General features: G+C 37.5%; 1 protein-coding gene across 2 annotated transcripts; it reads right to left on the reverse strand.

Annotated features, from left to right (window-relative positions):
- Nucleotides 1–4,418: 4,418 nt before the first annotated feature.
- On the reverse strand, nt 4,419–12,103 carry LOC103961875 (histone-lysine N-methyltransferase ATXR7). 2 transcript variants are annotated; one of them, XM_009374516.3, is made up of 17 exons: nt 11,471–12,103; nt 11,245–11,361; nt 10,236–10,538; nt 9,596–9,937; nt 9,218–9,517; nt 8,589–9,083; nt 7,876–8,488; nt 7,567–7,695; nt 7,037–7,452; nt 6,827–6,949; nt 6,598–6,678; nt 5,988–6,041; nt 5,738–5,889; nt 5,517–5,558; nt 5,373–5,429; nt 4,890–5,017; nt 4,419–4,669 (listed from the first exon to the last, which is right to left on the reverse strand). In XM_009374516.3, the coding sequence occupies exons 1-14, from the start codon at nt 11,885–11,887 to the stop codon at nt 5,537–5,539; spliced, it is 3,564 nt and encodes a 1,187-aa protein (XP_009372791.2). In that variant the 5' UTR covers nt 11,888–12,103; the 3' UTR covers nt 4,419–4,669; nt 4,890–5,017; nt 5,373–5,429; nt 5,517–5,536. The 2 variants fall into 2 exon arrangements, with proteins under 2 accessions (XP_009372791.2, XP_009372792.2); XM_009374517.3 differs by lacking the exon at nt 4,890–5,017.
- Nucleotides 12,104–14,599: the final 2,496 nt, after the last annotated feature.

Consider the following 14,599-nt stretch of genomic DNA (forward strand, 5'->3'; position numbering starts at 1 on the left):
CAGCTCTCGAAAGTTTAAAGCCAATCGAAACTCCTTAACCTGCATAAGCATCTGAGTAGATGCTTTAAGGGTGGGAGTCGATTTCATGCCGATCATCCAGCGTATGATAATAAAATATGAAACTTTCGCATCATGTGAAGCTTTCGAAACGTCGATTTCATGTTTCGTCTAAAATAATTTGTTTTAATCAATGTGTTTTTGTAGTTTTATTGATTAGGGTTTGTTCTGCAATAGAGAGGGAAAATGATTTTAAGAGTTGAAGAAAATAAATAATCTTGTGATATATGTAAAAAATGATTTGATTTGTGGTGTATTTAATATATATTTTTTTTTTTAACTTTATGAGGTCAAAATTGTCATTACATAATAAGGTATATGTGTCATTTGATATCAAATTTTAATGTGGAGTGTATTCAACTTTATGTGAGGTGCTAATAAAAAAAATAAAAAAAACCTTTTGTAATATGAAAATGACATAATTTTTGTATTTTTATGATTTAAGAATGCGTCTGGTAGTTTAATCGGAGAACGGTTTTTGAGAATGAAACATTAAAAACTTGTTTGGTACCAATATCTAAAATCTCGAACAAAAGTATAAATTTGTGTTTAGTAGTAATGGCGGTGGTGGTAGTAAAGATGGTGGTTGAGCAGAGTGGTGCTAGTAGTAGTGATGGTTGGCAATAGTGAGGATAATGGGCTGGAGAATATAGTGATGGTGGTGGTAGTGGTGAGACGGTAAAGATGGTGATGGTGGTATTCGCAGGTGGCAGTAATGGCGTCAGAAGTGTAGATGGAGGTTGGATATGGTGGCCACGGTGATGGTACTTGGTAGTGAAAGGTGGTGGTGTCAAAGATGATCGCAATTGTGGTGATGATAGTGAGACAGTGGAGAATCTTGTAATGGCGGTGGTGGTGGTGGTGATGGTAATAGTGCATACATAATTTTATTTCTTATTATACTCTTAACTTTGTTATATAATGTTTATTTTACTTTCTATTTTGAAAATTGTTCTTTAAAAATAGAGGAAACACCAACTTGACATTCTACATGAAGAAAACTTATCCCATTTAATCCTCCAAAAAAATTTCTTATCAGAGATTGAAATTGATAAGTTATCACGAGATGAAACCTAGATGCATCAGCCATGAAGTGACAAGTATCTATCAAGACTAAATCACAATCTACCTTAATTTGGACAAAATATTTGAATCTAGTGAGTTATCAAATCCGATTCTGGACACCCAACATGACCGCAGGCATAAGGTCGGTGGCCCAGACAAAAATACAGATAAATGATGCGTCTAGAACTCGCAAGAGATTAAGGGTTAGGATCATTTGCATCATACATAGTACAATTATTGACAGCCCTCCTCCTTTATCCGGGCTTGGGACCGGCTGTGTCTAAATAGGAATCAAAACACAGGCGGAGTTATTCAACTCGTACTATATATATATTAAACACACATGACAGCAACGTGAACGACAACGGCCTTGTCCTTTCCCCAGTCTGTTTTTTTGAACTCAATTACCTTTTCGACCAATACCAAGAATATCTTAATACTTCAGAGCGCTATAAAATTAGCGTTCAGTCAATCAAATGCTAAATTGCACGGTTTATCCTTGTGGTACGTGGTCATATGTTAATGTTACTCAAACTCAGAATTGCAAGGGTAAAATAGTCATTTCAAACAATAGCGACTGCATTAACATACGACCGATACCACAAGGATAAATTTGTGCAACACAACCTTCATTGAACTACTTAGAAGCTCAAAGTGCAAATCACAACTGCTGCCGGCATTCTTTTATTAGAAGGAAAGATACAGCTTTAAGCAAAACTCATATTTCTAATTGTTCTTGTATGCCACACATATTAATTTGTTGATTAAAGACATTTTTGGTCCTGTGTTTAATTGAGAAATCAATTTCGGTTCATGTTTTACAAACATTTTAATCCGTTAACGATCTTGGTCCTTTCCGTCAAACTGGCGTTTCGGTACAATCATGCAAGAACTCAAAACTGTAACTACTCCTTTTAATTGAAAATACATGGACCAATATTTGAAAATACAATAACCCTTAAAAGCTTAAAAGCTTGTTTCACAGAAAAACAAAAACATAAAAAACCAAGATTGATAACGGATTAAAACACATGGACCAAAATGAAACATAATCACAATGCACGGACCAAAAGCGTATATAACCATAGTATACGGTTGTACACTGGTTTGGTTTGCTTAATTTTTGTTTTCGGGTACAGTGCTCATCAAGGCAAACTTGAAAGTTTCTCCATAACTATAGAGGTCATCAAGTCTTTTACCTTTTTGAATTGGTAATGGACGAGCTAATGAGACATATTTAAGATATTCCTTGGTGTATGTTTTTTGTTGATGATATAGTATTGATAAATAAATGCAGGGGGAGTAAATGCGAAACTTAATCTTTGACGAGAAGTGTTGGAATCTAAAATGCCTAAGTAGGCCAAAAAGAGTATATGGAATGAGTTCGGTGGAAATCGGTCCAAATGCGATAGGGATAAGGATTGAAGATCAAGAAGTACCAAAGAGTAAACACTTTTGGTTATCTTGGATTTATCTAGCAAAATAATGGAGAATTGGATAAAATTTTCAACCATAAAACACAAGCTCGACGGATGAAGTGGAAGAGTGCATCTAGTGTGTTGTGCGACTGTTGTATGCCACTAAAACTCTAGGTAAAATTTTATAGAATGACAATAAGGCTAGCAATGTTTTATGACACATAATATTGGGCAGGCAAGCATCAACACCTACAAAAACTGAGTGTTGCGGAGATAAAATTGCTTCATTGGATATGTGGGCAAGCGAGAAAGGACAGGATTACAAACAAGGACAATCGAGGTAAAGGAGTGGTCGCAATTGAAGATAGGTTTGGACATGTGAAGCGAAAACCCACAGATACTCTGGTTAGAAATGCTATTATGGGATAGATGCTCAGGGCGAAAGCGGAAGAAGAGTACTTAGGAAGACTTAGAAAGAAACTTTTAAAAAAGATATAAAGTACTTGAAGCTAACGGAAGAATTGGAGCAAAACCGAGCTCAATGGCATTCTAGAATTCATACAACTGATCCTTTAGTGGAATAAGGCTATGTTATTGTTGTCGTTGGTAAAGTACATTTTACATCATCAAGGTTTGGAGTCGGTTTCAAAATAGGCCACAAGATTTCAATTTTTTTTGTATTGCAGCCTGACGTTTTGACATCCAACCAATTTATACCTTTCATTAGGTTGACCGCTATTAACTAATGACGTGAAATGCGAGACCCACCCCCAAAATGTCCTCTCGGTATTTTTTGTAGCATGGTTGGTGAGTTGGAGGGCTAGTCCAGCTCTGACACGAGTAGTTAATAGTTTACCACACAATCAAGTTAACAAAAAGTATAAAATGTACACATGTCAAAAGTCCGCGCGCAATGTGAAAAAATTGAAACTCATTCCGATTTAAAACTGACCCCAAACCTCGATGGTGTAAACTGTACTTGGCCTTCTATTTTTTTATAGGCTAGCTCAAATTTTAAGCCAAGGAGAATTGTACTGGTGTTGAAACAAACGTACAACACATTAAAGAGAGACATACCATACAAGAGGGCACAAAACAAAAGACCTCCGCCCAGCTGCGAAAGTTTGATAATCCTAATATTCCTGCAACCATAGAAAAAATAACAACAAATGAAAGCAAAAATATAAAATTAAAAGTAAATAAAATAAATAAAAAGGATGGACAATTCACACATAATTTATGCGTTTGCCAATGAAACTATTCGTAAAAAAAAAAAACCAAAAATTGCAAACCAATTAGCCAGAGTATCACGTATTATTCAGGCTTTTGCTAAATATTATTTAAGGATTCCCGTTAAATGGTTGTAAGTTTGAGTTCTTACTGTCCCACACTTTGCATCTAAAAATTACCAAGCAACCGTCACCGTTCTTATGGTAACGTTATCGGCAACATTCCCACGCTCATAGAACAACTTCTCCACTCCAGTACACAAAATAATGCAGGATCCTAGAAGTCACACATCATGCAAACATTCTTCCTAGTTTTGTTACCCGGAATCAAATTGACGGGGTTCACTTAGTAGCAAGGTGATTCGGCAAAGCAAAACCTTCACAAAGATCAAAATTAATAGGAAGATGGTTGATCAAGATGCATGTCTAACAACTTGTCCATGCCACAAGAGGTACTCCTAGTCCAACTAAGGTGATACTAGATAAATAGGAAGCAAACGACGGATACGGCTTATCCTAATAAACATTATTCTCCCGGTACTCACACGCATATCATAGATCTAAGCAACACACATTTCTTCAATGCAAAGGTAGTTGAATTTTACCATTAACTATAAACTATCAACATGCGCATTCAAGCCAATATATTGACTAAATTTCTTATCATTAAATAAACTTCAATAATGCATGTTTATACAAGATTTTATGTTCCAAAATTTGTTATGTAAGCAGTAAAACATTTAACCGATTTACAGTTTCTAAAGGGGAGAAACTCATCTGCAACACAGTGAAACCTACAAGAATGCACATGGTTCAGGTATATCTTTGACAAGCAGCCGAAATTCTCATTTGTGTGTGATGTTCACGATGGTCACATCGATGTCAACCGCGGTTCATAACCTGAAAGAGTATCAAACTTGCATCAATTCCCGTTACGCATGCTTCTTCAGTTAAAGTAGACTTGTACAAGTCACACTGCAAAACCCAATTTCTTGTTTTTCTTTTGGCACGAAAATGATTATCAAAATATTTAAATCAATGGATACCGTCCATCGAAAACTTATAATGCTAGTGGCACTGTTCATCTTTACTTGAATAAGTTTGTGATTCATAAACATACAATTGATGCTAAACCCAGCCAAAGGGCTCTGCTGTGACTCATCTGTCTTCTTATCTACAGCATCCCGCGTATGCTCATCCAGCATGCCAAGGGGAATGTTTTGTATCATGAAAGAACCATCCCAGCTCCTTCACAAGATTGCATAATTTTTAAAAACCACATTCAAACATTAAACCAATATAATTACATGCCGTATGCAGGCTGCCAACAAATATGACATTTGAAAAAAAACAATCTCTCAAGCATCCTGATCCCTTTTAAGGACCATATGTGGTTATTGAATAATCCTCAAGTAATAATGCCCCAAATGTATAATAAAATCCAAACAAGGGGGCAAAGTAAAAGGAATCTTTGCGATCATCAGGCCTTAGAAGATGCATTTACAAAAAACATAAGAGCAAGAAACTGAAATTTAGTGCAACAGCAATTTGGACAAGAGCTGATATGAAGTACAAGAAACTGACGATTAAGAACAAAACATACCTCTGAGAAAGTATACTGCAATGCCAACAACATGCAAGGCATAACTAAATGCGTCGCCTGCAAAAAAACATTGAGTGATAATTTAGCATGAACAGAATCCAATTACAAAACTCCATTGAAGGAAGAATTGTGTAAATTACTTACCAGAGAACTCAAATCACTTCCTAATTCAAAGATCCACGACACCTGAATAAAAGATATGATTCTTAGTAGTATACATAACCATAGGTTATTCTCCAAACCGTTTAGATACAAACTTTATGAACATACAATGAAACAATAATATTTTTCTTGGTAGAAACACAAAGAAGATGAAAAAGACCACAAAATCAAAGAACATGTATTCTTGTAAAAACAAATCTTACTTTTTCGAACCACAGTTGCAAGGAATCTTCTTCTCCTCCAAAGGAAACTTATAATTGTAAGTAATTTCTTCACCAACAGCTATATGCCGTTTTGCGTAAATGAAGATTCGTTTGTGACCATCAACACTGATAACTTTGGTGTAGCAGTTAGGCTGCAAAACAATTTTTGAGGAACAATGACTTCATATCACGAGACCCAAAATCAAAACAACTGATACCACATATTTGCATTATAATCTGAAGAAGCTACCTCACAAGAATGGTTTATAAATCTAGCAACTCCTCCACGTTTTGTAGCATCAACCTACACATATTTCAGAAAGAAAATATTAGCCAATCGGTGATAGCTACTTTGCTCCAGTGGTGCACAGCTAACTTTATGAATGGAACAGGAGAAACTAGAGTAGAAGATTAATCCATGCACTGGACAACAACATGCAACAAATATAAGCAGCAAATGAAGAAGCTAGCAGAATGCCCCATTTCTTGAAGCCAATTCATCTATAATAATTGATCTTAAAATTTTTCTTATGAGCTATAAAGCCGTAAAAAAATGCCAAGTTCCATGCTATAGGAAATGAAATCGACGAAGCCAAAAGTTCCCTGACCAGGTCCCAGCGTACAAAGTATTAAATAAGAGAAATGCTTCAGGGAAATTGCTTCTATGCAAATATTACACACTCCCAAAAGATGTGTTATTCTCATTAGGTCACAGATCATGTGGTCATCAAATTCAATATATTCATAGAAAAATAATGTTCCATGCTATATGCTACAAGTAGCTCAATTATGGACCTGAATTAAAAGAAAACAAGAAAAGAAAATCATTAAAACCAAATTCTTAGTGTTGATTCACTAACCACATAACCATCATCAAGCCTAAAAAGATAACTGCTGCCAATTCCTATCTTCTCGTAATGACGCTCACGGATATCAGATATCTGCAAAGTCACAAACTAAAGTAATTAATGTACATATAAAAGGGACACCCCATCCTCAACTGGAAAAGGTAAAAAAGAAGGAAAACACACACACACACAACTAACCAAACATTCTATTGATGAAACAATTATAGTCCAGTAAATATACCCTGGGACGAATCAGTTCTCCAACATATTCAATAACAAAGTCTTCTGCCTCAATTGGCTCCAATGCAACAAGACCCCAATCATGTATCTTGCTTTTTTGGAATTGTAGAAGCTTTTTCCTCGCCTAACAGTACCATGTAATAGTTTATCAGAATTATGTTCACAAAGGCATATATATGTTATCCACGAAATGATTTCATTCAGAAATCACCTTTAATTGAGTAGCTTTCAGAAGGTCAGCCCCATCAGCAGCAGCAGCAAGATTGCGCATCTTCACCCTATTTGTTCTTGCAGAAAGACCCTTGCCATTTGACCACTGTGATGTATTAATTTCAGAACGTTGATACTCAGCATTAACATATTTAATTCCCCTAACACGGGCTCTTTCAGCAGGACTTGCGTTTTGTGACCATCTATGCCATTCCCAGCCATTAATGGACGCCCGGGCGCATCCAGAAGATTTAGGGCAAGGATTTAGTTTCTTGGATTTACTGGACTGTATATTTCTAGCTGCAACTGGCTTACATGCCGCTTTCTTGGGAGCACCATTGGCTACTTTCAAGATCTTTTCGGGACTTGACAAATCATCCATTGGGCGATACCTTTTCAGCTTTGATGGTTTAGTTACTGTATGCAAAACCACAAATACAGAGAAAGAATAACATAGCAAAGAGTTAAATTAATAATATTATATACAAATAAATAAAAATTGCATGTGCGAATGAGTGAAAGGACACTTACAAGGCTCTCCTATAAGCCTAACATCATGACCATTGCTATTCACAACTTTCTCAACATTATTGTGGTCCCCTACGTGAGCTGAAACCATCTTTTTACTAGGTTTAGGAGTGCATTCCATGGGCTCGCTACCTGGATAAAACAGTTCATATCCCTAATTATCAGAGAAATTCCATTCTGAGCGATAAACCGACAGGAAGCATATGATATTGAAACAAAAAAGAAAAAGAAAAGGAAACTATATCCTGTTCAACAAACTAGAAACGCCAATGAACTCGCAACACAAATATACATGTGAGGGAAACGGCATACTTTTCACTGCATGGGAAACCTTCAATAGTTTGCTGCTACTAGAATTCTTAGCAATGGCTTGCAAAGATGTGGCGCCAACAGACGATTCAGTTTGGGGTTTGCTTTGGCTTCTCTTCTTAGGAATCACAGGAGCAATTTTTAGTTCTGCTTTCTCAGGCATACCTCCAACTTGCAAAGACATGGTGCCACTATACAATTCGGTTTGGGATTTACTTTGTCTTCGCTTCTTAGGAATCACAGTAGAAAATTTTAGTTCTGTTTTCTCAGGCACATCTCCAGCTTGCAAATATGTGGATCCAACATGTGATTCAGTTTGGGATTTGCATTGTCTTCTCTTCTTAGGAATCACAGTAGCAATTTTTAGCTCTGATTTCTCAGGCACATCTCCAGTAACATGTAATTTCTTTGACTTTTCCACTATTTCATTCTGTAACCCAGTATCACCTAAAGTTACATGCGGTGAAGACCCTGACTTTTTCAGCAACAACTTCTTGCGGTGATACGTATATTTACCAATCACTGGAGAAAGTCCTGCGGTGCCAGAATTGTGACAATGCTTTGATTCTTTCTCATGTTTTTCGACATGGTCTTTATTCCTAGTAAATGCTTTTTCCTGCACCAAAAGAAATAGTAAATATTAACTAAAATGATAGGGAATTCTAGTTATAATAATTCACAGAAAGAGATGAGTGCCGAAGGCACCAGCAGTATACCTTATAAGCATGGGTCTTCTTTGAAGTGCGCCATGATGCAAGAAACTGTTGAAGAGAACAGTCAAAAAACAATGATTTCCAATCTCTAATGACATAATCATGCAGTTTTTTCCGGCACATTGCTGTGGCAGTATATTCTCCAATCTTAGGAATACATTCATCTGACTTTGAAGGTCGGAATTTGCAAGTGCGTGATGGCACAACAGCTTTAGCTTTGTCTACAAGTCCAGGGGGCAATGGCTCATTTATTTCTTGGTCAACAGACATATCATCTATATGAGAACATAATTCCTTAAAAGCATTTTCCAATAAATTGGACATCTGAATTTCAGGTACAGAATGATCAACAGGCTGTGCTACTTGCGATGGAGATTGGGGGGATACATCAGATGGATTCATCTCTGTAGATTTTGTCCTTGAAATCCTCAATTCATCACATGAGTCTGAAGATCCACCAAAGCTATTGCTGGGACACTGAGAAGAGCCGACATTCTCCTGCAGCAACAATTATGTTACTCTAACATACTGAAATGATCAAAAATTGAACATATACAAGCTAGTACAGATATCACTAAAATGTTACAGTAAAACAGAAGGGGGAGGGAAAATTGATTGAATCTCTAGATCACCTTCATTAAATTTTCTTGTTTAGACGAAGTAACTAATTTCCCGACCTCCTCATCAACAAAAGATCCAACAAATTCAGTCAAAGCATTCTTTGCAGACAACTGGAGCTCGTTTTCTACACATTCTACAATGCAGTTCATGTCTTCATATGAGGGACTTATCTGTTTAGATGAATTTCCTCCATTAAGATCCAATGAAGAGATAATTGATGGATGTGCATGATCAACTAATTCCTTTGCCATGACTTCAAAACCAGGTGGGTAATCACCATCATAAGCATCAGATTCATGCCCGGGTAGTAACTGCATGACCAAATAGGACATTAACAAACATTAAATAACTTATTAAATGAAAAAAACTAAAGCATGCAAAAGACCTACAGCTTCATGAGGTAACTTATCAATCTTCTCAGGATCTTCACTAGAAGGTATCCTCCACACTGGAGAACCAGACCAAAGTTTCCTCCTCCTCCAAGATGAGGAGTACTCTGCCACTGAATCATAGAAAACAGCATTCCACATGACTTGCATGCAATAATCAAAAAGCATTCTACAAACAACTGTATACGACTCCCAAAAGTTTTCAATGCTTCCAACAGATTTCATGCTTAATGGAGGTTTGCTGCAATCTTGATTGATACATGTCTCATCCGCAACAGAGTCGGAAGCTGCTGCCTCACACAAAACAGCAGCACAGTTCTTCATATCTCCAGCAATCTCAGACTGTTGACACAAAAAAATTATTATCTCATAAAGCAAAGAAAAAGTGTTTGGAGTACTTTTGGCATGTCAAAAGCACTTTTAGATAACCAAAACTGTTTTTTGTAGTGTTTGGTTGAAATAAACAAAAGGTGATATTAGGATCAAAGAAGCAGTTTTAGTTCCCTTCCACTTTGATTTTTAATGAAATATTTTATGAGCCACTAAAGCACTACCAAACAGATCAAATCCACTCAGACAACATGTAACAGGCTTTAAAGTAAGAGAATTAGTGGTCTGCTTTTGGATTTGTATGCATTACCGTTTTGCTATACGAGGAACAAGCCTTCACGGCCTGATTAACCCTTTGAGTTTTTTTTGTGGTAAAAAACTCATTAATGACATTGCTGATAATCTCATCTAAGACAACCCTGCGAGCTGCCTTCAAAATTCCATGGTGCAGTTGGCTAGAAACTGCCTCAGAAATTTCAGATATAAAGCTTACAGAAGACCCAGTGCCATTACTTTTGGCATCAGAGTTGGCGACAGTTTCAGTTCCAGGTTTCCATGCATTTGCAACAGATAGTAGGGTGAAGGGCGCACACTTATTCTCAACATGATAAATCTGCGAAAAACAAGTTGACACCAGAGTCAGAAGCATCATAAAAAATTTCAACAGCAGGCTCAAAGAAAATCCATGCTATATTAAATATAGAAGACCTAGCAAATTCTGTATACTCCATGATTCTAGACACATAAACTTCCATCACTTCATAAAGTAATTGGCAAACACCTTGCACTGCAGCGGGCCCAAATCTGTCCCAGAAGTAGCAAGAGAGAGAAACACCACACACGTTAAGCCCTTTTGTTGAAAGTGGGTTTTACAGACGATGAAACAGTTCGAGGACATCTACCTCTCACAATATAAAGGCAATTAACACTGAACATAAGAAATCAAGTATGCACCAGAGACATCCGTTCACTTTTCACCCTCAAAGCTTCTTTCTAACTTATAGAATAGAAGCTTGAATCGACATCATATGCAGCTATTAACTTTCTGAAATGTCTGTTCTTTTCAGTTTTTCTTATTCGATAAGGCTTCGTAGGCTCCTGAATTGATTGTTCTAAGTTCTAAATAAACCAGCATAATAATGGAAAACCATCCAGTCATGATGTTGAAACAGTAGCATTTGTTGTAAACCCGACCTCACCAAAATTCACCAAGTTCAATTCTTGGACAAATGTGACATTCTACGACTAAAATGCCAATTCGATTTTTGATAACGAACATACACATCACACCATCATCACATTAGGGGCTCGAATCTTACCATGACTGAATCCTGAAGATATCCATATCGATACCACGAGTATAATTCATAAAGAGTATGCGGCCCGCGTTTGTGCCCTTCACCATCCACATACAACCAACAAGACTCTTCATTTGGCTGCATACATACAGAGCAACAAAGGGAAAAAAGAAACTAATAAGACATTGATCAAAAGAACACATACGCTCAACTTTTCGACCCGAACAAAAGAACCAACTATAAGTACCAGTGACATAGGCTGATTGGAAATGGCATGGAAAGTAGAATTGAACTGGGAACCGGGATAAACAACAGGAGCAGGTGAAGGTGTCGGTCCAGGAGCAGGTGTGTCGCGGATAGGCAAATCGCCGCTGTGAGAAGATGCAAAAGAATCGGTGGGTGTGGGTGTGGGTGTGGATGCGGCGGTTGAGATGCCAATAGAGAGATACGCGAACCCAGTGGTGACATGATCAGGAAACTGCTTGAAGTACTTCAATGGAACCGGGGCGATCAAGGTGCCATTGACCAGAGGGTACACAGGAAGCTCATCGGGGAGGAACCCAGAGGATAAACCCTCATACAATTGCTCTTGAATGTACGGACCGCACATTTGTCCGACTTCATTGACGTACATCCATCCGCTCGCAACGAAAGGTTGAGGCATATATACCAAACATCAAAGTCCCCCAGCAGCAAACACATACAATCAGAAGAACGACTGCAATCTGAACAGATGAGGAGGGAGAGGGGGAGAGGGGGAGAGGGAGAGAGAGAGGGGGACACAGGCGGCACGGCGTGAGGGAGAGGAAATTAGGGATCGAGACTTTCTGAAGGGAATTCGATTTTACGGTACCAAAGAGGAAAAATAAGGCTGGCGAAAAAATAAAAAATTGTATTTGACGAACTGGTCTGGGTAGTATTTGCCCCTTTAAATTCGTCTTGGGCCGTGCGGGCAGGGCCGAAATATACTTTAACATAAAATTGAAGAATGAGATCAGTTACACCTAGTAAACGAGACTGTATAATCATGGAGATTGAATTTTTTACGAATGTCCTTAACTTGAAGATCTCTGGTCCTATTTATAGGCAATTAAGAAGGAGTAACCTCGATCATATCACTAAGTGGAAGTAGGGGTAGATCAGTCATTTGACGTTGATAATAACTGCAGTTCGTTGCTGGTGCCCTTATGCTGAGATTTACTGGGAATCACACGATTATTGTGATAACGTTAGCTTGTCTGGTGATGCATCATTTAAGGAGGTGAGAGATTTCGGGGTCTAGTTGCCCACACTTTAGGGAGGATCGAGTATGAATTCTTGGGTGTAGCAGGACATGGACATCCCGAACCCTAGAAGACTATCCTAAGTTGGTGAGCCAGTGTCGCACACCTTTCATAAATAAAATTAGATTAACCCCATAGCAGGCCTTATTACTTTAGTCTAAAGAAGGCTTTTCAATTGCACTGTACAAATGAATAGTTTTTTTATCCGAATTTCACTCTATTTACGGACATGCCATTGCTCTAAGGATTTTGCCTGGGTTTTTTTTTTCAGGTTTAATTGTATGGGCTTTGTGGGTTTGGGCTATCACTGGGTTGGTGGGTTTTGTTTGTGGTTGGGTTTTTCAGATGGATGACCGACATGGGCAGGCCTAGCCTGCAACGATGCCAGTAAGAAGAGAGGGGAGGTGTCGTGTGATGCGAGAGAGAAGAGAGAGAAGAGTCGTCGGATGGCAGAGAGAAGAGGAGGGGTCGTCAGATGGCAGAGAGAAGAGAGAAGAGGACTCCTGGAAGGAAAAATTGGAGGAGAAAGGGAGAGGTAGGATGAGCAAAGCAATAGGTACGGCTGCCCAAAATTTGGGTTTTGTTTTTCTCAGTGAGGTCTGCTAAGAGAGGCGGTGAGGCATGAAGGGACGCCTAAACCTAGGGTTGGTTTTAGAGATTTGGTTCCAGCTGGAAGCTATCTCTGCAAGCATTGATGAAGATCTCTCCCAGCTGGTAGCTTGAAATCTTTTCAAAGCTGAGTGTCCCTTTTGAACCGATTTTTCCCTTATTTCACTGTTTCTGGTTTGAACCTGCTTACAAACCTGTTTTTTTTTTCCTGCTTTGTTTTCTGTCTGGTTCTGCTTCTGGTTCAGTTATTCAACTTTTAGTTAGGAGTGAAAGATTTGTTTTTAAATTATTAAATTGGAACAAAAACAGATATTTTGTGCTGCCTTCTTCACTGTCTGATAATACCACTTCATCTTCATTTCTCTTTTTCTTCCTGTTGTGTTGGTCTTTCAGTGTCATAGCTTCTCTGTAGAAATCAAACTGTATGCATTTTACCCCTTTTTTTTCATTACCCTATTATTTGTTGTTGTCCTCACCCTGTGAATCAAATGCTGAGTTTTTTTTTTATCCTTCTAAAATAAATTATGCATCTGGTTTTTGTTCATTCACATATGATGCACCTTTTTTATGGCTGTTGTTGTTAGAAATAGATTTAATTTTTTATGCCTTTGAACAAACCCTGTGAATCAAATGCTCAGTTTTTTTATGTTTTTTCTTCTGTTTGTTGTTGTTATTGTTGGTTTGTTCAAAATACTATGTTGTTAGAAATAGATTTAATTTTTTATCGTTGTTATTTTCTGAGGATCATTCATGGTCACCATTGAAAAGAAGTGTGATTTGTTCTTGGCCATCATATTTCAAATCAAAATTGGTTCTGTCATGAATAATTCAAATGATCAGTTCTTTTATTTCAGAGCAATATTATTTCTTTATCGGTTTATGTAGATCAGGTAGCGTTCGATAGTTGATGGATTGATGCCTAGAATCTTACTACTAATTTTGGGCTACAGTCTTGACCATTATTTACAGCAGAGATGTTGTTTTGAGATTAAGAGACCTTAGGAAACTATCATACAAGACTATACTTACAATTGAATGTCGTTTTGGAGTTCATAAGAGGAAAGGAAGTGAATATCTTCTTTTTCATTAAAAACAACAAATATATTGATCTTCAAAACCAGGGTTTAGGGTTGACTATCGTTCGATGTATAGAATTTTACCCCTTTGATTACTTTTTAAATATTTCAATCCTCTTTCAGAATACTAATCCCTAAACTTATTAAATTTATTGACCAAGTCATTTTTCTTTCAATCCCAAAGTTCGTATTTCAGGTACTTGGATCGTTGGACAGAGCACTTCGCCCTTTGGCTTTTGAGGTATATTTATTTGCGGTTGTTAGGGTGGAATGTCCAATCGTTATGTTTTAAGTTGAGCATAGTTCTTTAATAAAAACAACCAAATGTATTGACTTTTGCATGTGTTTTGCGTGAGAACACCAAGTTGTGATGTGTTTGCATAATGGTTTGAATCTGTGCTTAGGTTG

The sequence above is a fragment of a genome, unplaced genomic scaffold, assembly GCF_019419815.1.
Source record: "Pyrus x bretschneideri cultivar Hongxiangsu unplaced genomic scaffold, Pyrus_bretschneideri_v1 Contig52, whole genome shotgun sequence".
In the NCBI taxonomy this organism is placed as follows: Eukaryota; Viridiplantae; Streptophyta; class Magnoliopsida; order Rosales; family Rosaceae; genus Pyrus; species Pyrus x bretschneideri.